The sequence below is a fragment of the Vitis vinifera genome, chromosome 8 (assembly GCF_030704535.1).
Source record: "Vitis vinifera cultivar Pinot Noir 40024 chromosome 8, ASM3070453v1".
NCBI classification, from domain to species: Eukaryota; Viridiplantae; Streptophyta; class Magnoliopsida; order Vitales; family Vitaceae; genus Vitis; species Vitis vinifera.
The window spans coordinates 17,793,445-17,819,118 of record NC_081812.1 but is presented as its reverse complement, the minus strand read 5'-3'; the positions used below and the strand labels follow the sequence as shown (position 1 = coordinate 17,819,118).

Genomic DNA, 25,674 nt, shown 5'->3' with positions numbered 1-25,674 from the left:
ATGTCTAAAAATTATAATATTAAAAAGAATGTTACTGCAAATATCTTTTTCCAAAATTTTCATTACCAAGATAAACAAATTACAGCTTCATAGATAAAAGAACTCTAGATTTTAAATAATTTTTATTTTATTAAATTATTATTCTTCTTCACATATAAATCTGATCATTTAAAATAAAAATAATAATAAATCCAATGATTAAAACTTAAAAACTAAGATACAATTTCCCTTTTTCTTGAATACTTTTAGCATTTATAATTTATTATTAATTTTTTAAATATTTCAGTTTCAATTTCATCAAAAGTCGTTTCAAGAGGCTTATGTTACACCTTTTATGTGCAGTATACTAAAACAAACCTAAGAACCGATGAGTCTAACCATCCATTTATAACTGATAATGACGGCTTAACAAAATTTTGAAGTTTCTATCAATTAAGAATAATAACATTATAACTTTTTCCGGTCAACTCCATAACATTTTGACCATAAACACAAGTAGATAAGTAAATTACATAAACATTAAATTTGAAATTAAGAACAAGGGTTTTTTAATAAATATTTTCAAAAGTCTGAAACATACTTTTCAAATTCTAAATTGGAAAATAGCACAGTAGCTGCTGCAGGTGGAACCACAGAAGCATCTGAGCCACCGAAAAAGTACACCAGATAAAATTGGAAAAAGGAGAGCGGAGAAGTGACTTGCAGGCTGGACCATATTGGGAATCCAGTGTGGATTGATTGAAAGTTGTGTGGTTATGAGCTGGATAAAAAAGTCACTTCTAGAATCTCACCATACCTTATCTACTGTTGACCAATCCAACCTGCCTGCACAAATGGGCCATATACAAAAAGAGGTTGACGTGCAAGCGGGCAACCGATAGTTTTTCATACCGCTAAGGAGTCCTTTCTTCCCGCTTCCTTTTCACATGGTATCGAAATGGAATTTAGACAAAAAGTCTACATCTACCCCAATTAAATTACATATCTAAATAAATATAAACCAACTCAAGGATAAGTCAAAAACCAAATAAAGAAACAAATTAAATACAGATGCTGTCCCCAGAATATGTTAATCTAAAATTGAAGGAAGCTTCTTTAAAAACAAACCTGACACAGGACAAATCTCTCAGCGTCAAGAGCCCAAGATGTTGAGGAACCAAGGCCCTTCATCCACTTCCTTCTAAGAGGGCAAAACAAATTGGTCCCCACTTTGAAGTAAAGAGTATCATTCTCTTCAAGGCTTTGTGGAATGAAAATGACATACTACCAAACAGAGCTGCGGTACTGCCAAGCAGTTGGCTCCGACAGGCAAAAAAAAATGTTCACAGTTGCCTTGATATTAATAGAATTTAATTTTTTTTTAAAAAGGCTGATGAATAAATGTCATAATACATACCTAGTACTTATGCAGCATGTGTTATACTTCCACAGACTCCTACAAATTATTTCCATTCTGGATTCTGGAAGAACCACATTTAACATGAAGCTAAATCCTTCACAAGCACTCTGGTTCTGCTTGTGAACTTCATTTCCACTTCCCCAAGTAGTTGACTCAAGTTCAACTTGTAGTTCAGAACTTGCATATAATATTTATACTATAGGAAAGGATGCAATCCCCGGAACTGAGATGTATCAAATAAAAATCAGCATCCTTTATCACCATAACCATATTCTATACTGCTTAGTAGTTGCAGGAACAACAAAACCCAACCCACCACCTTCTCTCATTTCCCCTCTCCTGCGGGAGAACACAAGGCTGCATACCAAATGTCTAGGAACATACATGATACATTTCATGTTAGTTAAATTGAGGGAAATCTCTGAAAGCAAGGATATCCATGCAGTATGCTCAACCTTGCTACATCCATTTCATGTGTTTGCAGCACACATGGCTATAGTCATTCCATTATCTGCTGCCATGTTCCTTTTAAATAGCAAAAGCAACTTGTTTTTTTATTCATTACTAAACCACAGGGTCAACTGTATCTCTCAACTGTATACTAGCAGTTACCTCCAGCTTACCATCCATCCTCTGCATGATGCATTATTGGCCAACCCAATGGTATCTTCCACTCCCAGTTCAAGAACTGAATCAGTGACATTAAAAGGAAAATTGATGGGCATAGAAGGTTGCTACGAGGCAGGTGCCTGAGTTTCTTGATTAAACTCAATGGACCAGTTGAAATCACCTATGTGTAGGGTTAACAGCAGTAGACGGCCCCTCGGTAAGGCCAGATGGAGGTGTTTGAGGCAGTGGAGTACTGACATCAGCCATTCCAAACTCTGCGTTAAGCATATCCACTCCATTCCATTCAACATACGCTACAGTTGGAGTCAAGGAATTGAGCATATTCACTGCAAAAAGTATGCAAAAATAATAATGTAGCAACATTAAGGGAGGATACAGTCTGTCTTCCACATATCTGTAATGCTAACTTCTGCATCTGATCGAAGCCAGTAATCAGCATCACTCTGTAACAAGAACAAGAAACACTTAGCCAGTGTACATATGTTGAATTCCAGAAAATCCAATCATAAATTATTGGAAATTTTACAAGAAAATAATAGTACAATTACAAATTTTCATCCAGAGCTTCCACAAGCTCCTTAGTTCCCATTTCTTAAGGGCAAAGTCCACATTTGAATAGTTAGGTCTCACCGACAAATAGGTTCCACATAAGATGTCTAACATACAAAAGAATTAAGATGATCAGACTAGTTTGGATGATCTATACTTTTATCTTTTACAAAGAAATTTTGAAAAGAAAAGGTAGTCTATTATAAAGTAAGCCTCAGAAATATCTCAAAATTTATTTTGATCACGATAATTATATAAAGAGATCCTGTTCTGGGACTTCAAGTTACTGAATACATGCCAGGTGAGCTACAACTTAGGTAGAGATGATAGAAATGTGAATGATGTTTCTGTCCTCATTCAAAAGTTAAATTTGTAGACATCCATTTCCATGGTCTAATTATGCCAATGGTAAATTCATAGTTATCTTCAGAAACCCTTTTTCTCTTTTGATAAGTAAAAAAATATTGACTAAGGCATCATGGAAAGGGCTCAACCCCAGTACAATGAGAAATACAAAGCAGTGTCCAAGACAGTACACCTAAAAAACCAGAACAAAACTTTAACGTTGTATTTTCATAAAATCACTCAAAAAACAAAACTTACATCAACATCAGGAACGATCTTCATGATTCCTCCGATAAACTCCTGTGATGCAGTAAGATCAGAACACATTTGATAACCATCTTGAGGTTCAAGTTCCTTCCCACTGCTATCAGCAATGACGACCTCTGTTGATGGGTTCTCATTAGACCCTGAACTTGATGCAAGAGGAAAGCTCAAAGGAGGCGGAGTCCCATTCATCTCCTCAAATTTTTCCTCAAATTGACTAAAGAACAAATGCCAGGGAAAGAGGGAAAAGAAAGAAGAGAAGAAAGAGAAGAATATCAGGACTAGAAAGGATCCCAAGTTGTCCATCATCCAACCAACACAAAGAGGAATGCGGAGTTGCAGATGGGATATGGATTAAAAATGTGCCAAAGTAAATACTTCTGCCCCATTAGAAAAGGCAAGAATACCTGACAAGGTAGACATCGATTGGACCCATTGTGCTTCTAAGGACTATACGATATCTTCTCTGTGGATAGTCAACAGCCTGGTGCATAGAGAAGCAGGCTCCTCCATATGTTAATAACTCAAAGTGTAGAATATAACATGAGCTTTCCTTCAAATTTTTCTACTGCACTTACCTCATCAGGATCTGGAACTTCCAGAGTGGTCCCATGTGGAGCTTTAATTGCTATAAGGGTCTCATTCTGCTAGAAGCAAATCATAAAATTTTGAATTACTAATTAGCTAAGATATCAGGGGGAAGTGAGCTTTGAAGATAAGAGACAATTACAGCAGCCCTAGAAAAAGGGTATCGCTACAACATAACTAACCTGAAAGCAGGGTAGGCCCTTGATGTCATCTTCAGTCACAAAAAGCCACCTAGAATAATTGGAAGAAGAAGAAGGGTATTGTTGTGTGAGTAAAAATTCGAATTATCTTTACATAACTCAATGTAGGCATGTGGAGGAGAGATTTTACTTTTGATTGTTTTCATCTTCGCTCAAATCCCTCAACTTTTCCTGCATTTCCCTGTAACAGGGTGGGAGCATCATCAGTATTATCCAATAGTTTTAAGATGGCAGAAATGATTCTAAAAATATGATACAGAACTGATTCTAAAAAGTTAATAAACCATAACCTGATGTGATCATCTAATCTGCGTTCTTCCAGGGAAAGGTTTTCAACTTCTGCCTGCCAAACCACAAGATGAAGTCTCAACCATCCGGAGAGCACAAAAGTGGTTGTATTCCTTCATTTCTGGTTTATTTGTTTTGTTTTGTTTTGTTTTTTTGTTTTTTTGTTTCATATCATGGTTAATATTACATAATGAACAAGAGATCATGTGATGATTTTCATAAATCAAGATAAACCTAGTCCCAAGCGTTTACATGGCAATCAACCAATATACATTTTTATACCTGTAAAATGGTGACATCATCATCAACCTCCCCTGGCCTTGAAACATCAAGCCCCCTAATCAATCATTCAACCAATGCTTAGATGAGTTACATGTTCTCCAAATGCTTGCTAAAATCTCAACTCAAACCTAAGATAAAAGCAGTCAAATTTTTAGAGATATAAAATATTTCAGGATTACTTCCAGCGGATCCTGTTCTTGAGCTTCTTTTCAATGAGACCAATTCCTTCCAGAACATTTGTTATGTCATATATCCGCCTCTTCTGAACCTGTTTGTATAAAAGACCTTAAATTAAAATAGCATGTAATTTATATTATACATGTACTTAAATAGAAAAATGAACACCTCCAAAGTCTCAGCAGCTTTGTTTAGGTCAAGAATACCATCCTCTGCATGCTTGATCAAATTGATGAACTTTTTTGTTAAAAGACCTGAGAAGTTGTGGCACATTATTGTCACTCACACCACATATGAGAGCTTAAAGTAGCATCTAGTTAAATATAAAGAACTAATCTTAGATGCAATCACTTTCAAATATTACCTAGCGAACTGTCATAGCGGCAGTTGCCAGCTGGAGTAAGAGTAGAAGGGGAACCTGCAAGTTAAACAGAAACCATCTAATGAGATTCTTTTCCTTTGTGCCCTGTGGAGTATGAACTGCACTCTGAAAATACATTTATGCTGGGGGAAAGCATCTGATTTGAACCATCTAACACAATCTATTTCCCAGACTATTTTTTCACTAAAGTTCGTATCATAGTATCCTGATCACAAATGAGAAATTACTACAAAGATATTGGATAACATTTCTCACCAGCATTTGACACAGGGGTCTGAGGTCCACATACATTGCCCTTTGAGACCTTTGACTTGCTGTATATCCTTCCCCCTTTTCCAGAAACAGGAGTTCGAAAGGGACTGTTACCTGCATCAGCATATCCAGGACTGGCAGTCCATTCACTAGATCCGACTTCATTGTCATCCATTGCACTTTTCCGCTTCAATTGCTGAGAAACAGCAATTTGTTTGTAGAATTGAAATTAGTGACATACAGAGGACAAACTGACCATGATATTCTTTCTTTTAATAGTCACAACAGATCCAGTTTATGATAATATGACATAATGGGGTACAAGCATTGATTTGGGCAGCAAACTTTAACAATGATTGAAATATAGGAGACACATTAACCACAATATCTTTTGGACCTTGGCATACACCCTCACCTATGGTGTGTAGAACTGAGAAATATTAGTGACTATAACAGAAAGTGCAACACAACTGTACATGATTATGCTTCAAGACTACATATAAGTCAACGTCATAATGCCTGTAATTAACTCATGATTAGTAAACTAAAATCAAAAGATCTTCAAACGGTAAAGGAATCATACAGTTTTTTACTGAAGATCATTTTGAATGCATTAAGTCTAATAAGGAAAATGACAAGGACAATTTTCAACCACAACAAATCATAAAAGGATTTTCAACAAAATCCAAGAAAATAAAATAAAAAAAGATAAAGAGAAAAACCAAGCACAATTTTTATAAAACAATTCAAGCATCAAGCAAGGTAATCCACAATAAACTTTCTTCACAGCCAATTGACGTTAACAAAGCATATACTTGTGATTCCCTTTGGCAGCATCTCAAGTGCCCAGGCAAAGATTTCACTCAAAGAAAGCACAAGTATCATCTAGGACAATGATTGCATCATTAATTCAAACAGAATGTATATGGTAAAACTTTGCTTAAACTTCTGTGTGCTACAATACCATAAACCTTGCACAAATTTATGAAAAAAATTTAAAGAATTAAAAATGCATAATCATAAAAGGAGAAATAAAAGCCAACCTGAACAACTCATTAAGTCATTATAAAGAGAAAGCCACAGCAATTTAATCAGATCTGATTTCAGGAAAAAAGAAAAAAAATCCCTCTTAAACCAACTACCCGGTTTTCACCAATGCAAGATAGGGACAAGAAATTAAATTTATGCAACTTAATATGATATAATCCAAAATAGAGAAGCCAGCTAAGCCTTGTGCAGATTTAAATTCCAAAGAACTATCATCTTCAACCTCTCCCTGAACCCTTGGTATGTATATCCAACCCAATCCTTTACATTAATTTACAAACAAAGGCATTAGTCTTACAATTCACAGTTCAATAAGGCATAACATCTAAAAGAAGCTTGCAAGTTCATCCATAAACTCACTTCACATAAAAAATATTTTGAATTTGAATCATTCACTAATTTTACTCATTCTGCACAGATGACACTCCAGTTGTTTAACATCTTTCTTATTTTCCTTTTGTTTTTTTTTCTTCGCAACCGTTGCTTTTCCAAATCAAACTAGCACAAAGATAATATCAAGCTGTTCGGTGCAATACCAAACTCAAATCTTTTTGTAGGCGCCAAACTCCATCTCTGCGAAATTACCAAGAAACACATAGATCGCGAAATGCGCAAGCCCAAGCACTCGAAAATCAGAATAAAATTATCAAACCAAAACATTTAAAAGTAATGTCAACAAAATTTGAATTCAATACAATCCCAAAAAACATCCAATTCGCAAAGAGAAACATCAAGCTCACAGGGGACTTGACGACAATGCCTTCAGGTTCGTGATTGGCAACCCCGTGAGCATCGGCAGACGAAAACCGGTGGTAATCGTCAGGAGGGACGAACGGCGGCTTGGTAGACGTGAAGGGGAGGTGACGCTTCATCGGCCGCAGGATCTGACCAGAGGAAGGCGGCGGAGGCGCGGAGCGGGTGGGAGCTCGAGGTCCAGACATGGAAGATTAGGCGATGGAAGCGGAGAGATGCGTGTGGAAGAGAGGAAGGAGCGATTGCTAGGGTTTGGTGAAATTGGAGAGGATCGGAGGAGAGAGAGAGAGGGTTTTGGGGGAAAGTAAGGGGAAGCGAGAGCAGAAAACGAGGGAAGGAGGGAATTTTAGTTCGGATAGATGTGGAGGGAATTGGAGCACTGACCAAAACTATTATTCACTTTTTTCTATTCTTGCCCCTTATTTTTCATGTTTTTATGTTCTTTCCCCCCTTGCCTTTCTTTTATACTTTCATTTTCTCGTATTGCCCCGCGGTCTGTATTTAAATTAAATTTGAAAATATATTTTAAAACATATTTTCGGTTTGTTTGTTGCATTACAATGGTGTTAAGAAGACAAATGCAATTTGAATTTAATTTTAACATCTCATACTTTATAATATAAGAGGTAAGTTTTCTTTGATTTTAAGCTTCGTGATTAAATTAGAATTAAAATACTTATTTATCCTGACACTTTTTTCACTTATTCTCATGCGATAGAGATGGACTACGGACTAAAGTTCGTTTTTTCTTGATTAATCAACATATTGTAACATGTCTATTTTTGTTTGTAATTTAAATAGAGTTAAGCAAAAAAAGTGACCGTTAAATTTCAGTATTGTCAAGTTTGTTTTTTACGCACAAAAATGGAATTGGACAAAGAACTACAGTACAAGGACGTGAAAGGGTTAATTTCACTGAATGTGTCGTATTGTCTAAAGTAGTTTATCTCATAATCATCCATCATCTGTGCCAAATATTCCCGGTCAAATCCAAGCATTTCTTAGCAAATGATTTTTTTATTTAGGATGTGGCAGTGGTCGGAAACGGATAAAAATCCTGGTGTAGGTTGATTTCCTGGAGCATGGGTTCAAAGAGAATGTTATTTATTTAAATAAAAAATAAAAAAACTACAAAGGAAAGAAAGTGAGTGACGTTATAAAAATTAGAGCAAAATTAGGGGCATCAGTTTTAAAATGATAAAAAGAAGGGTAGAAAAAACAAAATATGTTGCTTCGAATCGGCGATACGCGCCTTCTATTTGTCTCAAACGGCTGCCGATTATTTGGCACTCACCTCCTTTTCCCCCACGTCCCATCAAACCCTAAAAATGAGGTTACTGTTGGGCATATAAAGAAACGGTGCTATCGCTTCCGATATGAGACATGTGGCATTAAGCCCTTGTTAGTTGTCGCCTTCATTGTTAGAGTCTCTCCAACCATGAGCATTTAAAGTTGCATTACTTGGCTTTGATTAAAAACGAGTCATATTATTCATATTATCAATAACTTAGATAGTGATGGAAGATGCCACGGCTCAGACGTAAGAGTGATTGCGCAGGTCATGACGTGGCATCCACCCAAATGCCACTATTGGCATTTCTCTAACTATGATGAAAGCAACGCAAGGATGAAGCAGATTTGATGCAATTGGAGTAACACCAGCTTATGACCTTTTTAAAAATGAAAGCGGTAACCTCGTCTCGATCTTTGAGCATTACCATGGAAAAAAAAGAGGAGGTTTGTGAGAAGTGGGAAAGAGTTGCTCGAACAGATCCATGATCCATGTGAAGTTGACAATCTAGCACAACTTAAAAAAAAAAAAAAAAATTGCAATTGGTCATGTGGGAGCTCCGGTCTTTCATGGATTTCCTTTTTCCTAACTCAAGTTACTCTAAAGCATAAAAATGGTTTAGGAAGTTTCCTCCGTAGGACCCCCATGATAATGCATCCAAATCAAGCACTCAATCTTTTCGACATACCCATGTATTTGAGCGGCTACCCTTCCTCGACTACAGAATGGCTGAATAAACACGGTAGCATGTCTTCCTTATGGGTGTGTCAAATTCTGAATGTGCTGAGGTGTTCATGTCCTGCTTTTGTACTAATTTTTTAAAAACCCACTTTTGAATTCGTGTTTTAAAGTCGGTATAAGATTAAACACATGATCAAGATAAATGGAAAACAACAACAAACATACGACATCACCCTAAAATATAAGTGAGTAAAAAGTTAAAAACTCTTGCATGCTCCAACTATAGATAATACTTTTAAGTTTAACCACTCAAGTAGACACTATAGTGAATACAATAAACTATAAACAGCTGTTCGGGGGATGTCAACACGAGTTAACCTAATAAAAAACTGTGTTCTTTATAACACAATTGATAGATTGTGCTCTCATGGACGCAATTAGGAGTTCATGCTCAAATACGGACATAAAGTCGTATTCTTATGGTTAGAATTTTGACCAATCAATTGATAATACATAGACATGAAGTGAAAGATAAAAACTAAGGAATATTCTAAAAGAATTTAAGTAAAAATTCAATGTGACAATAAGTATCATATCTTCCACAAGTTATGGCTTATTGATCATCGACGAATTAAATGAATAGGAATAATTATCTTTTCTTTCCTTCCAAATGTTTACTTGAATTTGAAATTAATAAAAGATATCAATTTTGACATTCTTGATAATGAAATCCTTTGAAACCCTTTACCGAAACACATTTCACTTCCTCGATAAAAATGGGACAAGAGTACCTCTGAGATTAATGTAATGATTTTATTATATATATATTTGTATTAATTTAATATAATATTATATTAAAATAAAAATGAAATATAATGACATAATGATCAAAGCAATGAATTCTCTTACCGTGTATGTTAATGCACCTATTACATATTTTATTGGTTCAACATTGCTTTTCTATATAAATATAGGATATTCATGTATTAAATAATATCATAAAAGTGAGGCCTCCACACAAAAAGTAAATTAATGCTATAAAAGCATTTAAGGTAATTAACTTCTTTTTGGTAATGTTTCATAAAAAAAATTGTAGATCACACCCACTTAAACAGTGGCGGATTTAGCTATGGGACACGCAAAAATAAAACATGACTTGAACTTTGAAAAAATTCAAACCAAAACCAACCGACCAGTAAGCCAAATATTACTTTCTGGTTTACATTTGCCCCCTCCTACAGCCCATTTCTGGCTCCATCCCTGCACTTAAAACTCTCTTCATAACCTTCTTGTTTTCGATAAATCGTAGCTATAAAACAACAAAACTAACATTTTCTTCAAAATTTCAACCCACCCATCCAAACCCTAACTCTCTCCTTCCCCTCCATTTTCTTTCCAAATTCTTTTTTAATATTGAAAAAATAAATAAAAACCACGAAATTAAGTCGAAGAAGAGGATTTCGGTTTGGATTGGCTAGGCTGAAAGATCGAAGAGGAGGATAATTTTGTCATTTCATTTCATATCTATAATCTATAATTTAATTAAAATGATTACATTTCCTCTCCATTACTCGAAAGCTTAGTAAAGATGTGCTTAGATAGACCAGTGTAGCCTGAAATGCTAAATAACCAACATTAGGTTAAACTAAAAACAAAAGCAAAAATCAGCACAAGAGTGAACCCTTCGATCTCACCAGAAAGGAAGAGGGACATCAACATTCATGCAATTGTCAACCTAAGGAAGAAAAGTACTTATTCAGGACGTGAGCACCTGAAAATTGTTGCTAGAAAAACTATGAATCATCAATGGATTAAAACACGTGATCAAGTCTATGGCGAAAAGACTACTGAAAGTGAAGGCATATAAACGGAATGACTCTATTTTGAATTAACATCACAATTTGTACACCACAGAGGAGAAGTTCTCAAAGGCCCCGAAGAATTACAACATACCTCCAATCGACCATGAAACTTGGCTTCAGTGGTCTTTAACATTATAGGGAGAGGAAAGCACACCCCTTTTTCCACACAACACTGGTGCCTAGGCTTTATCCTATTCTCCAAACTAAATGAGAAGTACTGTGGGAACTCCTTCAGCTCTCTCAGTTCCCTACCCATTTCCACCACGAAGTAATTGAATTTGGGCTCCAAATTATCTTTAATACTGTGGTTGAATAGTTGGGGAAACCTCCGGACCATGGAAACTGCGTCCCGTTTCGAAAACCCAATTTTTTCTAAGTAATCAATTCTGGGTATCAGCTTTTCTTCAACGCTGCATGATAACAAATTGGTGTGTTTGTTTACCTCTGAAATGCCTATGCTCTGGAGGAAATAGAGGGTGGGGCGGAGGCGGTTCTTGACATTACAAGCGAGCAATCTGGGGCGCCGGTTAACCACGCGGCGCAAATCGGAGCCGTCCACTCGGGCTTCGCGGAGGAGAAAGGTGAAAACGGGAACGATGTCCGAAACGCGGGAGTTGAGAATCTCCGGGCACATGCCGCAGATGCGGCAGAACTCTAGCGCGGTAAAGCCCATGGAGTACAAGAAATCAACAGTGGATTTGATGTCGTCGAGGGATGCGCAGACGATGGGAGGATGGTCGTTGATGAGAGAGAAGAGATCGAGGCCGATGGAGTCGAGGTAGAGCATTTTTTCTTCGAATTGGGAGTGAGGGTCGGGAGGGTCGGGAGAGGAAGGTGGGGATATGGAAGGGAGTTCTGGGGATTTGGAGGGTTTGGGTGGGATGGTGATTGAAGTTTTTGAGGAAAGGATGGGGAAGTGGATGATTCTGGGGCGGGAAAGTGTAGAAAAATCATGGTGGGAATGGAGAACATGGGATTTGGGAAAGGAGCTGTGTTTGGAGGAAAGGTGGATGGTTTCTTGCATTGTCTGATTGCTACATGTTTGGCTGGAGGGAAAGTGTTGTATACTGGTTGGAGAAGATTTAAGAAGTGGGTGTGAGTCTAGAAGAGATGGATAAGGCTTCAACGATGATCTGGAGATTTGGAGATTTGAGAGAGAAAAATGCTATCTCCAATTTGAGGATTATCGGAATGACAAAGGCTAGAGGGCCTGAAATTTTCATCTTGGGCCGCCTAGAGACCAGCCCAACTTTAAATTAGTTTATAATTAATATTTATTTATTGTTTTTATAAGTTTTGATTAATTGTGAATTATTCTTTCACAGAAAACAACTGACATTAAAATAAGAAATTTTGTTGTTGAAAAATAAATTGAAAAAAATAAAATAAAATCAATTTCAGCTCCATTCAAATGAATATGATTTAAAATAAATAATAGACATTTCATATAAATTTATTCACTCTTTTTTAGATGTATTCTATTTATCTAAGAAATTTCACATCTTTGAAATATTGGACATTATGAGCCATGAAGTAAAATATAAATTACTTGACAATCATAATCTTAATATTATGATATTTGAAAATTACAAAAATAATTAATTATTTATTTATTTATTTTAGTTGCCTTATGAAAAAAAATCGAGGAAAAAAAAAACAAAATACGTTTTAATCTTTTTAGGATAAATGAATTAGAAGGAAAAATAAAATGAATGAAAATTTAAAAGAAAAAATCATACAAATTTTTGTATTTGATTGTTTATGTAAAAGAGAGAGAGAGAGATATAATTATATTATCTATAAATACAATTTTACTATTTTAAGAATTAAAAACCTTTTTCATATTATCAGTGTAAAAAATCAAACGTTTGTTCTTTCTAATTTTATTTAAAAAGAAAAAAAAAAGTTGGAAAAAAAGTATATTTTTAAATATTTTTTAACCTCTTTTAAAAAATATAAAATAATATTTTCCTTGCAATTTTTTTCTCATAATTTTGAATATATTTGATTCTTGATAATTTTAGAAAATTAAATGTTAAAGAAAAAGAAAAAGAAAATATCGAAGTGTTTAAATTTTTGTTGTTCAAGATTTTTTTTTTCCCTTCTTGCGACCATTTATTTTTTGGGTCTATAAAAGAACTAGAGAGAAGTTTTATATTTTTTCTTCCAAAATTTTTTTTTGGCATTTTGAAATTTTTTGTCTCTTCCCATGGTAGACATAAATAATTGGTGCGGAGAGAGGTTAGAGATGTCATTTAGAAAGGCAGGTAATATTAGGAATAAAGCTGTATTTACGGTTGGGCCGAAGATCCAGAGCATAGGGTGCGGGTCAGCCGGGCATCTAAAACCCCCACCAAACCACAGACACACTGCCTACTTATCCTCTCGTCTAACCATTCCTCATCCCTAAAGACTGCAAGACTGTAAGAGAGAGGAGGGAAGCTACTGCCTTGTTCTATCTCCGATGGCCTGCTCGGCTCCTTCAACCCCCACCACTCTCCTCTCTTCCAACCCCAGGGCTTTTCCTTCCAAATCCCTATCCACCGTGGCTTCATTTTCCAAGCCCCTCTCTCCCCAAACCCTAACCATCCCCAATTCCTTCAATCCTCTGCGCAAGCCCTTTCAATCTCCGGTCCCCCGCTCCATTTCCTCCCGTGGCTCTCACTCCAGACGTAGCCTCGTTGTCAGGGCTGTAAGTATTTTCCTTGGCTCTATTGCTCTTATTTTCACTACCTGTGGTGGATTTTTGGTACTTCCGTCAATGCGGTTTAGACTCACTAGCTTCCGAGGTTTTGCGATTTCCATTTGGATGTACTTCTCGTGAAAATGCCCCTTGTTTGGTTGCGGATACGATGGTTGAAAACCATATTATGTCAAAATTTAAATCTTATCTGTAATTCCTCTGAGAGTAGGTTCTTCTTATGTTTCTCTCGTTTCCCTACGCTTTCTCGACAAACAAACAAAGAATCGAGGTTTTGTAGAATGCGTTTATGCATTCGGGTTACTTCCTTTCGGTCTATAACTTTTATGTCATTATGAGCTTATTCCATTCAACTTTGCAGTGCTAATATGCTGCATTAATTGGGATAAAAACAGCGTGTCATCAGAGTTGATCTAAACCACTAAACCCTTAAATTAGGTTTCTGACACGAGTTTTAAGTTAATCATGTGGCTACTCAGGCTCCTAATATTCCGAATTATGGGATTACATATCATATGTGAATCACATTCACATAATGGCTGATTTTCTCTGCTAAGCATTAATCATTAATGTAACTTGAAACTAGATTGGAAAATAGATCTACTTAAATGATCAGAGTTTCAATTTCCTTATCACATCTGTCAGCTGACTTGGCTACTGTGTAACTTTTATTTTTAATTTTTATTTTAGTTCCATTTGATTTCTTGTTTTACAGAGTGAAGCTCCACTGGTTGGGAATAAGGCACCGGATTTTGAGGCAGAAGCTGTTTTTGATCAGGAGTTCATCAAGGTATCTATAGAAGAGCAATGTTGTGAAAATATAGTAACATTTAAAGTCGCAAGCCACAATTACTATAAAGGTTTCTATACATTGGGTGTTTTTTTATTGAAAGCACATTGAATTGTCTGCAGCAAATTAGATTATTAAATATTTGCTCTATCTCCTTTCTGAGGTACAGGTTTTGCTTGTGGAGGGATGTAAATATAAATAGAGAGATTCATTGGCAGCTTACATATCTACAATTTCATTCTCATACTAAGGGCTACAAAGTATTACTTTCTTAGTAATAATTATTCACTCATTTACATGATAACATGATATCTATTTTCGTTTTATTTTGTTTCATTATGTATACATGCACATATAGATATAAGCGTGCACACACTTTTTATAAGGTAAAATGAAATTTAGTTTTGTTGTAGCTTATTTCATTATATATACATATACATATACATATGGTTGTGCAGTGTGTGTGCATGCACATGTGCCATTGTAACTGAATTAGTTGTTTCATATTTTCTGAACTTTAGTTGATTCGGCACACTATACTAGTGTGAGCTGAATCAGGTTTGTACACCTGTATTGAACTGCACCTGTCTTTGAAAATGCAATATAGATATTTGGTTGAATTTGCGTAATAGTTTTGGCTGTGGGAAAATTAGATTGTTTTGTTGGGTCCAAGTTGTTCTATCGGGTACCAAATGGTTGGTAGTACTATATATATCCATTTTTTCCTGACTAAGGACTTGCTCTTTCAGGTTACACTTTCAGAGTATATTGGGAAGAAATATGTGATTCTCTTTTTCTACCCACTGGACTTCACATTTGTTTGTCCTACAGGTCAGTTTGATGTATGAAAATGTCAGTTGAAATTTGATAGTTGTGGGCACTGAATCTCGTCTTTTTGTTTTTTCTTTTTCTCGCATTCGCATGGGGGATGCTGAATCTATTTTATCCCCTTCCTAAACCATTTTGCAGAGATCACTGCTTTCAGTGACCGCTATGAAGAGTTTGAGAAGTTAAACACAGAAATATTGGGTGTTTCTATTGACAGTGTGGTAAGTTGTTTTCTATTCTATTTATTCTATGATGTTTATGCCCCAACACTTGTGACCTTTATAATTTTCACTTTTTACATTTTAGTTTTTGATGCATTGGTAATTTGAATGTGTCTTTGTTCACATGGTAAAGTCATATGCCTAGTTTAGCAGATGAAATTTGTTGGTGGAGGTTCTATAGATGTGGTTTAGTCTCCATTGGAGCTTTGTTTCCCTTTTGCTTGGTTTGCAGGTTCTAGAAAGGGAGATTGAGTGCTGGTGCTTAATAATGCATTCTATATACATGGTTTTGATGACATGTAATTTGAATGTGTCTTTGTTCACATGGTAAAGTCATATGCCTAGTTTAGCAGATGAAATTTGTTGGTGGAGGTTCTATAGATGTGGTTTAGTCTCCATTGGAGCTTTGTTTCCCTTTTGCTTGGTTTGCAGGTTCTAGAAAGGGAGATTGAGTGCTGGTGCTTAATAATGCATTCTATATACATGGTTTTGATGACATGTTTTTCCAGTGAGAAGCTGAACTAGACCTGCCAAACCTTGCAGTATCATGGGGCTATAGGCACAAAATGTGAGCTGAGATTGCCCCTGTGTGTATATGTCTACACACTCACATGCACATGCTATATTCCCATTAAGCTACATAATAAATTGTATTTTTCAATTATACTTTATAAATTATTATTATTCTTTTGTGGTATTGACATCTTAGAAGATTTTGATTGTTCACATGGTCGAGCATCAATGGACTAGATTTGGATGCATCATACTTTTGACTCTACTAACTACAGTTGAACCTGGGGTGGGATTGGGAATAAATATGTTATTTCTTTTGGTTCAGGTTTACTTAGTGACACAGTGAAAGTGCTATTTAGAATGGAGATAATGCTAACAAATGTGAATCTATTTCTAATCCAGCTATGACCTTGGTCCATCATCTACATGATTTTATTTTATTTGACAAATCAACAAGTGGTTTTTATTGAGGCAATTACTGCTTATCAATTAGTCTATAACATAATTTCTCAAGTTACTGTGGAATTCAACCTGAATGTGTCAGAATGATATGTGTCCTTGTGTTTGGAACTTCAGTTTGTTGTGTTATGATTTAGGTTAACATTATGCTTAGATCTGTTATTGTTTATACTTCTTGTTGGTCTAACATTAGCTTTGCTGTAGTTCTCGCACCTTGCATGGGTCCAAACAGATAGAAAGTCAGGTGGCCTTGGTGATCTCAAGTATCCCCTGGTCTCTGATGTCACTAAGTCAATTTCAAAATCTTATGATGTGCTGATTCCAGATCAGGTATGATCTAACTCATTTTCTATGACTTTATCCTTGAACGATATTGCTGTCTTGTTTATCTTAAAGACTATATTTAGAGAATGTAGTATGATTGACTTATCTTTTGAGGCCTTCCTTTAGGTGCCCCTTGTATACATCTTGTGTACTTTGGTGTACTTTTTCTGTTGTCAATTTATATATGCCTATCTTTTACCTATTAAAAAAATAAAAAAGTAGTGTGATTGATTCCAAATAAATATATACTGGCTAAGTACTGTATGCAGATTACTCCTGTCAGAGTAGCATGTACAATAGATTTCTGATGCTGACCCCCCTGATTCTTTCATTTGGTCTATCATTTTCATGATTACTTTTTACAAACAAAATAAATTAATTTGGTCTTAGCTTAGCTAAACTGATATTCTTGTAATTTTTTCTTTTATGTTCTCCTGATTATTATTTATATTGCATTTACCTTTTCTACATGTGGGGGTTGCTGGTCTAGTGTTTGATGCAATTTTTTGGAGATGACAAAGCTTGGAAGGATGGTACTCGGAAGCCAACCTTTTCTTTTAAAATAAATAAATAAGAAAATTTGAAATTGGATATATATCCTAGAAGCATTACTTGCATCCATATATAGGGGATGTGGGCTGGCCTAGCCTATGGCCTATAGTTAGGGTTCTTTTGCCAAAAAGAAAAACTGAAAAAAAAATGAATACCCTGCAGTTCCAATTATGAAATAAAAAGGGAAGTTACAAGTTTTAAAATTACAACACACATGTTTGCTATTTAGGCTAAATTTGAATATTTTCAAAATAAAAAACATATAAGTTTTGAAAAATTTGGGAATCTTTTATTTATTTATCCATTCCAGATACAAAAATGAGCCATAAACTCCTCAACCCTGATGAAGAGGATTCCAGCTGTTCTCTTTGTTGATGCTATTAGCCTGCTGGGAATGGAGCTCTGTGAAAGCCAAAGATTTTGTGATATGTAGGGATTTTTCCTCCCATCTTCAGCATGTTATATTTGTAGAGCATACTGGTTATATTTGGGGAAAAAAGGATGGGTAATCTCTGTGATTGGTAATCAGAACTGCAGTTTGTCTGGTCGTGAGAATTTTGAGTATTTTCAGATAATATGGTGTTTTCCAGTTTGAATCTAATAAGTATGCTGCGGATTGGATTGTGGGTTGATTGGTTGATCCTAAGGTATTTCATTTTGAATTTGTGAAGAGATATGTATTATGATTTCAGTACAAGTATGATGGGCTGTTCATAAAATTGAAGATTATATTGCTGTTAATGAGACAATATTGGTTGCAAGGGTTCTAAGGATGCGATTGTTAAAATCTAGTTTTAGGTAGAGTGCTAGCATTCTTGATCAAATGCTGTACTTAAAGAAATTTATTATGTACCTATGTTGCATCTGGTGTCATGGTTTTGCAGAGGCTAAAATTGATAACAACCTGATAGTGGGTTTCCGTGGCATCTAGTCACCAATATTTCCCAAGTGTTGGGTTTTATACTTTGTGGGTGTGGTTCATCTTGGTATCCATTATTTACCATTGCACATTGCACAGATGCTCATAAGCCTATGAGTAATTGCAAGGAATGTTATGAATCTGGATGAACAAGCTGATGGTGGGCTTCTGTGGCTTCAAGGGAGTGCTATACACACTTCCATTTTGCATGTTTGTTACTGTTTTTCTGAAATTAAAAGTTAGGAGTGATTCTTTACCCCATTTTTCCATTATGCTTTTGCCTTATTAGCTTATAGCTGTAACCTTGCTGTTGTCTGTCATTAGGTTGTTTTCAACATGTCAGGGAAATACACACATTACTGTTATCCAAAGATAAAATGTTGGAGTGATGCTTCATTTCATTTTGCCATTATATTAGCTCATAGCTATGGACTTGGTGTCACTATAATCAGTATTATAGTCTGATTATCTTGGTTTTGATGTGTCAGGGAGTTGCACTCAGGGGGCTTTTCATTATTGACAAGGAAGGAATTATTCAGCACGCCACTATCAACAATCTTGCCATTGGGCGGAGCGTCGATGAGACAATGAGAACACTCCAGGTATTTATTTTCAACGATGGTTGAGGCATAAAAGATTTGAAGCTTTTACCATTTTTTTAAGATTTGGAAGTGTTCTCTTGTTTGACCGTTTAATAGTTGGTTTTCTTACCTTGTCTTCTGCATATTGGTCCCACAGGCATTACAGTATGTGCAAGAGAACCCAGATGAAGTTTGCCCAGCTGGGTGGAAGCCTGGAGAGAAGTCCATGAAGCCAGATCCCAAGCTCAGCAAGGAATATTTTGCAGCAATATAAAGGGGATATTGTTAGCATATTAATTGTTGTTTGGAGAGGTTTGAAAGAGTTTTTTACTCATGTAGTGTTCATTTAGTTGAGTTTTGAGAAGTACTTCCTGGGAATAAACATATCAGACAGCATGTATGATCTATCCTGTTCTTTTTTTAATCCATTCATGTATAAAACAGTATCGCCTCCCATTGTTGCCTCTTTTTAAACTATGTTTTGGGCTAATCCAGGCAGGTCAAAACGCTATTTGGAGTATTTGTTTTTGGCAGGTAGTATAGGTAGTTTATAGCTCAAGTTGCAGATTGAAATACAATCTTATGGCCGGTATCAGAACGAATGTGCCAGCTGATGTTTTTTGAAAGGAGGGAGGGGCTCATGGTGGTGGGTTTTGGTTCTATGTTGCATCTTCTACTAGTGGCACGGCACAAGCGATGCAGACCAGAAATCTTGTAAGGCATTTGTTTTCTTTTCCCCTATCAATTGAAATGCAGAATTGCAGAAATATATCAAATGCAACACCAGCAATTCAAATACTATCTGAATGGCATAAATATCACCTATGATACCATGATATTCTTCTCAAGGACTGTCTGAAAAATTGAACATGAATTCTTTTATTGGCTAGTTTCTTTGCTCTCCTGGTGGCTGTGGCAAGAATAGACAATTTAGTGCACTTATTTTGGAAAAATTATTAATTTCAACAGTATTGATTAACTAATTAACTGAACGATCATAAAGTCATCAAACAGAGGACAGGGCGCTACTTGTTATTGTTTCAGATTGATTTTTAGTATCTTGGTGGATGCTTTGTAAATATAGGTTGGAGATTTAGCTGGATTGTTCGTATTTTGGTTGGTTTTGAAGAATCCTCTGCGGATTGCGCCAGATCTAAGCAAATCAAATTCAATTAGGTTCCTCACATGTCCACGCCATGTGGGTCTCATGGATAAAATAAAGCACATAATTATTAGTGTCATCATTAACATTTTATTGAGGCTTGAGTACTGAAATTGTGAGACGGATTTGCCGTTATTTATTCCATTTTTAAAAATTCAATAAGTTGGTGGAATCTTTATTTATTCTAGTATTGGATGAGAAAGACAACTTGGAATATGCCGCTGTTTCTTTTGACATATGAAAACAATACCTCTTTTCTCTCACTCCCAACAATTATGCAAGTCTTTCTTTTCAATCCCTATAAATATCATTTCATTGCTTATTATGATTCAGAAGTCCAAATCCTTAAAAAAGACAGATAATAATTATTTAGATCTTATAATAACGCAAACTATAAGCTAATGATTCTAGGAGGTTCATGTGGAGAAAAATCAGGGTGGATAAGGATAAGGAGATGTATCTCATTGAAAATATATAATCGATACGTGTCTATAAGGCCCAAGATTCCGCGGCATGGTACCACAACTCCCTACAATTCTCTAATAATGCATCTGCTGAAATAGTAAGACCAGCTTGATATTTCGTTTTCATAAGGGTGAGAACCAAAATCAAATACGCAAGAAGGAACAGGCATGGAAAGAGAGATGGGGGCCCGAGAGTCTGATGAGTCTATTTGGCTGCAAGGCCTGACCATAAAGGCTTACTGCTGAACCCTGTGAAACCATGCTAGCTTGCGGTGGAAACGGAAAATTCAGAAGACTTAGGAGTATGATCTTTTTGGCTGACTCGAGATAATGATGTTGGAAGTCGAAACATTTGTCATGCTTATATTATCTCATTATACAACGCTTTCCCCATCAATACGGGGAGTGATTGGAGTGAATACCCTGACGACGCTGAAGAGATGGAGACTGGGTTTGAGGAAGAGGTCAAGACAGCAGACGGTGGAAACAAATGTGACCCACCACCTAACAAAGCACTTGCACTCCGTCTATCTATTTCCATGGTGACCCACCTTCCAACACAGTATTTTAGCAGTAGTTATGCCATATTCTCTCTTTAACTGCCCCGCTTTGACATCCTCTTCATCACATTTAACAAAGATTAACAACCCCTTATAAAAAATATTTCGTTCGAAGTTATGAATACGCCTCGCCTTTTCATTTGATATTTAATTTCCTAAGCTTATTTGGAGCTAAAATAAATGAAAGAAAATTATAGAAATTACAAAGGAAAAAAAAAAGACACTATATAATTAAGTTAAAAAAAAAGGGAAAAGGTGAACATGTATATCAAAACTTCCTGAGTCACAGTGATATTGGCGCAGTTCGAAGAAAGGCAAAAAAAGGTTTCTGTGCTGAAATTGTACGGTATAGACCGTATATACCTATATACCAAGTAAGCTAAAACCCCAAAAAAATTACAGAGAGTAAAACCGTGTAGCAATCATGTGGCCACACCAGGCTTCTCTGACGCGTAACTTATTATTTCCACCTCTTCCCAGATCAGCTTAGATGTCACTTCATCATGCTCCGGAACGTATTCCTGCCATAAAACATCCAAACTAAATCAAAATTAAGATCTGAAATCCACACCCAACCATTAAGTTTCAATGAGTTGCTCGTTTAACTCCTTTAAATTTGAATTCAACAGGTCCAAAACAAAAAGGCATTAGTCTCTGTACCTCAAGTTCTCTGACCAATTCTTTGGCTGTTGGTGCGGACACTATAATGCGGCGAGCAGTTGGTGAAACAAAGCCTTCATCGACAGCCTTGTCAATGAAAGACAACAAGGAATTGTAGTATCCATCCACATTCAACAGACCCACCTACACAAGTTCATGATTATGTTAGTGGAAAGTTTGTAATATCAAAATCAAAATCTTGGATTATTATTATTAATTTTCATTAGGTGACCAATGATACAAACAGAATATCTTTGACCAACATTTCTACTTTTTTAAGCCTTTATTCAGAGCTTTTCTCTCCCATTCAAACGGAGATACTCCCCACATCATACAATGCGTGACTTTGATTGGAGTAGCAAATCTTGTGCTATCTTTCCATGTGAATCCAAAAGCATATGCCCACATGCACCGATTCTGTGGTTTCCCCCTTCTTATCCATCCACTTTGAAACACACTATTGACCAAAGCTCCTGCCTCCTTGGCTTTGCCAGGGATATTGAATTAAAAATAATCTACTCAACATTATAAACTTGGAGGTACCAAAAAACAAAAATCTTACTGCTTATGATATTAAATTAGTTCATTAGGGAAGTAAAATCTCCAATACAATCTTACAAAAATTAGTTATATCAATTAAAGAACACTTTTTTTAATGCATAAAACCAGCTGGAAGTCTGATTTTAAAAGAGTTTGCGTCATACCAGCAAATTTTTTTCTTAATATATGCCGTTAGTGCTACAAAGACTTATGACTCATCCACTATGTAATTTCCATTTAAAGCAAATCAGAAATGAAAAATGTGTCAATCTTCACTTCCAAAAGAGAATGGAAGTTAAGGAGAATATATCTCACTGGTTTTTTGTGGATTCCAAGTTGTGCCCATGTAATGACTTCAAGCAGCTCTTCAAGGGTCCCATACCCACCTGACATTAATAAATGGAGAAGTTACAAATATGTCTAATGAGTCTAATGACATATTACTGCAGAGCTCTACATTCAAAATTCTGATCCATGGATCATATATATATAAATATATACCTGGGAGGGCAATGAAGGCATCAGCTTGACGGGCCATCTCAGCTTTCCTTTCGTGCATATGGGATACAGCCCTCACTTCTCCAACAGTCTCTCCAGTAATCTGCAAAAATAACACATAACGTGAATCTGGGAAACCGAAGAAGAAGACCAAAAATAAAAATAAAAAGGAAAACGAAGAAAGGGAACAGAAGAGAGAGAGAGTCCCTCTATGAATTTAAAAAGAGCATGATAAATAAACGAAAAAATCTTTATTTTTAAGGAAAAAAGTGGTTTTTTTAATGTGCCTCAAGGAATTTAGAAGAGCACAGAAAATAGAGGACAAGTGAATAACAAGCAAAGAAAATGATAAATAAATGCGGTTAACGAAACAGTCTTATCACAAGATATTGCATTCAGCAACTGAAACGAGAGAGGAAAAAAATAGGGTAGATTTTGTTTTTAAGTTTCTGAATATACCTCTCTAGGCATTAGAGTCCTTGGAATAACCCTGCAAACAACCCAAGGTACACCGTTCAGTCACAATCCTATACAACATCATCTTTTTTTATTAGCTTTAGGACATATGATGTTACTCCCAATGGATTCACCCTACATGCGAAGGTTGGAGAACTGAACAAGACATAACATTCCCAAGAAATATAATAAAGGAGGAGAAGCATCAAGTGTTAGTTTCAGAGGTTGGGTGAAGAGAAAATGGAAACAAAGAACCCTGGGACAGTGATGTGGGCACCACTTGTTAATGAAGTGCATAAAAAAGAAAGAAATTCCAAGGTTCCCTTTGTAGGCAAGACAAACCAATGGTCAATGTCTTTTCACATATGAGGGTGCCCCTTTTATTCAAAATAGAAGGTGCTCCAATCACTGGCTAAAAGTTTCCATACTTTTTAACTCCTTTTTCCATTCCATTCTTTCCAACTAGAAATTCCAGTATGTGTACTGACATTACAAAGACCCAAATGGATTCACTTTAGCCTTCTGATCAAAACTGCTAGAAAAGCTCCAAAAACAATTAGTAAAGGCATACTTTTAGATTCTTCTGTATAGCAGATAAACATGCTTTTCATGTATTAGAAACATATGCTCAGATCCTCCAAAAAGGCGTATTTTCCCGGGAGGAGGAGAAAAAAAAAATGCACAAATCCCCTTTTCACCAGGACCCGGCATTTGATCCCATGATGTCTGCCTTTGAGTGGTATGAGAACAGACTTCTTAGAAAATTGAAAACTTGTGCATGGTTTCAAGAGAGAAAAAAAAAATGAAAACCCATTTTATAGAACCAGATAAGAAAGAGAAATATGGGATGAAATGATGCTTGTCTTTTGAAACTTCACGAGAGGGAGGGAGAGAGAGAGAGAGCAAACCCTAGAACATGGCGCCCACCATCATGAACAGCCTGAGAAACAAGACCCATCAGTCCCACGCTCCCACCTCCATAGACCAAATCAATCCTTCTCTCCACCTTAAAAAAACACACACATTGAAAAAGCAACACACGTGTCAGAGACCTCATCACTGAAACAAGGAAATGAAAATGAAAATGAAAATGATGACAATAAGGAGTGAGATAAGATTAGAAGGCTAGCAGTGATAGAGGGGGGCAGTGGGTGAGTGAATGGTTGGTATAAAAATATTTCATGGAACCCCATAAACAAAAATCATGGAGGTTTTAGGGTGATGGTGGCTTGTGGAAGTGCCCAAGGTTAGAACACGCTTAGTGAGTCATTATACCAAGGAAGCACGTTTGGTTCCCTAGGGAAAAGCATGAGGGGCAAAAAAAAAAAAGAAGAAAAAAAAAAAAGAGTTAAAAACCAAAACAAAGATCATGCAAGAAGGCTGCTCAACTGACAGCCAGGTTACAGCTAGCAATCTCTCATGCCAAACATAAACCCTAAACCTTCCCCCTAATTCCCCAACAATCATAAGCCCACGTTCAAAGCTGGTTTGTTGCAACACACCACCACCACACCCACTTGAGAAGGAAGACAAAACACTATACAAGATCATTTCAAAGAAAAACCACATGAAGAATACGCAGAAGAGAAGAAAAGTTTACAGTAAACCAAATTTTTTCCTTACTTTTTAAGAGGAGAAGGTAAGGAAGAAAGAGAGAAGAAGTCAATTTGCACCCAATTCAGAACCGACATTTTTCTCCGAAAATACTTCTCATTGAATCTATTCCTAGACACCAAAGAAAGAACGATGTGATGGAGTCCCAGAAATCGTCAATGGCTACCCATACGAGCCTGTTTGGAGGGTAGTTTTGAATCCATATCTTCAAAAACAACACCGGATTTTCCAAACCAAAGAGGGTAATAAAAAAGGGAAAAGCATCAATCCCATTGCTCATCCAACCATCTAATTCAAGACTGGAACGAAAGGAAAACAAAAAACCAAGAAAAAAATAAAAAATAAAAAGAAGAAGAAGAAGCCCATTGTTACCAGTTCCTTCCCCAACTCAACCGCAGCCTCCTGGTAGCTAGCTTTCTTCCCAGAACTACTCCCACAAAACACACAAATCCTCTTGAACCTAGACCTGGTGTCCTCCATCTCCCTCTCTCCTCCTCTCTCTCTCTCTCTCTCTCAACGATCAAACTCCTGGAAGAAGGGGCGGGTTTGAGAATGAAAATAAAGGGAGTGTTTGTTTAAATATACAAATAACCCCTCAAAGCCTACTTTCAAGCCTTTATAGCTTAATCCCAATCTCCCTCCCCTAAGTCCTAATATATCTTTTTACCTCTATATATCATTAAAATTTAAAATATGATTCCTTTCTGGGAGGAGTCCTTCAATTCTAAAACGACTTAGAGGAAAGATACCCTGTCTCGCACCCCACCTTTACAAGCCACACCCCCATCCTACTCCCTTTTTTAAAATAAGACACATTTCTCATCACATGCAATGTGTCACAT

General features: G+C 36.2%; 4 protein-coding genes across 6 annotated transcripts; 1 reads left to right on the top strand and 3 right to left on the bottom strand.

Annotated features, from left to right (window-relative positions):
* Positions 1 to 1,012: 1,012 nt before the first annotated feature.
* LOC100249486 (transcription factor E2FA) lies at positions 1,013 to 7,557 on the bottom strand. 2 transcript variants are annotated; one of them, XM_010655840.3, is made up of 14 exons: positions 7,144 to 7,557; positions 5,360 to 5,552; positions 5,087 to 5,140; positions 4,891 to 4,976; positions 4,725 to 4,813; positions 4,546 to 4,600; positions 4,266 to 4,318; positions 4,106 to 4,156; positions 3,958 to 4,006; positions 3,766 to 3,834; positions 3,595 to 3,671; positions 3,182 to 3,404; positions 2,406 to 2,472; positions 1,013 to 2,322 (listed from the first exon to the last, which is right to left on the bottom strand). In XM_010655840.3, exons 1-14 carry the CDS (start codon positions 7,342 to 7,344, stop codon positions 2,186 to 2,188), a joined length of 1,404 nt encoding a protein of 467 aa, XP_010654142.1. In that variant the 5' UTR covers positions 7,345 to 7,557; the 3' UTR covers positions 1,013 to 2,185. The 2 variants fall into 2 exon arrangements, with proteins under 2 accessions (XP_010654142.1, XP_010654143.1); XM_010655841.3 differs by having other exon boundaries at positions 3,766 to 3,831; positions 7,144 to 7,556.
* Positions 7,558 to 10,992: 3,435 nt separating this feature from the next.
* LOC100254596 (transcription termination factor MTEF1, chloroplastic) lies at positions 10,993 to 12,173 on the bottom strand. The gene has a single exon (XM_019221431.2). The coding sequence runs from the start codon at positions 12,012 to 12,014 to the stop codon at positions 11,007 to 11,009; it is 1,008 nt and encodes a 335-aa protein (XP_019076976.1). The 5' UTR covers positions 12,015 to 12,173; the 3' UTR covers positions 10,993 to 11,006.
* A 1,024-nt stretch (positions 12,174 to 13,197) lies between these two features.
* LOC100259748 (2-Cys peroxiredoxin) lies at positions 13,198 to 19,398 on the top strand. 2 transcript variants are annotated; one of them, NM_001281184.1, is made up of 8 exons: positions 13,455 to 13,682; positions 13,898 to 13,902; positions 14,409 to 14,481; positions 15,231 to 15,312; positions 15,451 to 15,530; positions 16,707 to 16,832; positions 18,786 to 18,899; positions 19,036 to 19,398. In NM_001281184.1, exons 1-8 carry the CDS (start codon positions 13,455 to 13,457, stop codon positions 19,150 to 19,152), a joined length of 825 nt encoding a protein of 274 aa, NP_001268113.1. In that variant the 3' UTR covers positions 19,153 to 19,398. The 2 variants fall into 2 exon arrangements, with proteins under 2 accessions (XP_010653738.1, NP_001268113.1); XM_010655436.3 differs by lacking the exon at positions 13,898 to 13,902 and having other exon boundaries at positions 13,198 to 13,682; positions 14,407 to 14,481; positions 19,036 to 19,332.
* A 1,867-nt stretch (positions 19,399 to 21,265) lies between these two features.
* LOC100259707 (cytokinin riboside 5'-monophosphate phosphoribohydrolase LOG7) lies at positions 21,266 to 25,456 on the bottom strand. Its single transcript, XM_002275378.4, has 7 exons — positions 25,205 to 25,456; positions 24,127 to 24,224; positions 23,222 to 23,252; positions 22,766 to 22,865; positions 22,580 to 22,650; positions 21,725 to 21,868; positions 21,266 to 21,585 (listed from the first exon to the last, which is right to left on the bottom strand). Exons 1-7 carry the CDS (start codon positions 25,310 to 25,312, stop codon positions 21,487 to 21,489), a joined length of 651 nt encoding a protein of 216 aa, XP_002275414.1. The 5' UTR covers positions 25,313 to 25,456; the 3' UTR covers positions 21,266 to 21,486.
* Between the last annotated feature and the right edge of the window lie 218 nt (positions 25,457 to 25,674).

Excerpts from the sequence above, each read along its gene's own strand:
- LOC100249486 (XM_010655840.3), bottom strand. The coding sequence starts at position 7,344 with ATGTCTGGACCTCGAGCTCCCACCCGCTCCGCGCCTCCGCCGCCTTCC. Across the intron at positions 4,157-4,265 it reads AGATTAGATGATCACATCAG|GGAAATGCAGGAAAAGTTGA; the intron begins GTTATGGTTTAT and ends ACCCTGTTACAG. Across the intron at positions 3,405-3,594 it reads ATCGATGTCTACCTTGTCAG|TCAATTTGAGGAAAAATTTG; the intron begins GTATTCTTGCCT and ends TTTGTTCTTTAG.
- LOC100254596 (XM_019221431.2), bottom strand. The coding sequence starts at position 12,014 with ATGCAAGAAACCATCCACCTTTCCTCCAAACACAGCTCCTTTCCCAAA.
- LOC100259748 (NM_001281184.1), top strand. The coding sequence starts at position 13,455 with ATGGCCTGCTCGGCTCCTTCAACCCCCACCACTCTCCTCTCTTCCAAC. Across the intron at positions 15,313-15,450 it reads CACATTTGTTTGTCCTACAG|AGATCACTGCTTTCAGTGAC; the intron begins GTCAGTTTGATG and ends ACCATTTTGCAG. Across the intron at positions 15,531-16,706 it reads GTGTTTCTATTGACAGTGTG|TTCTCGCACCTTGCATGGGT; the intron begins GTAAGTTGTTTT and ends GCTTTGCTGTAG.
- LOC100259707 (XM_002275378.4), bottom strand. The coding sequence starts at position 25,312 with ATGGAGGACACCAGGTCTAGGTTCAAGAGGATTTGTGTGTTTTGTGGG. Across the intron at positions 22,866-23,221 it reads GGACTCTAATGCCTAGAGAG|ATTACTGGAGAGACTGTTGG; the intron begins GTATATTCAGAA and ends TTATTTTTGCAG. Across the intron at positions 21,586-21,724 it reads AATTGGTCAGAGAACTTGAG|GAATACGTTCCGGAGCATGA; the intron begins GTACAGAGACTA and ends GTTTTATGGCAG.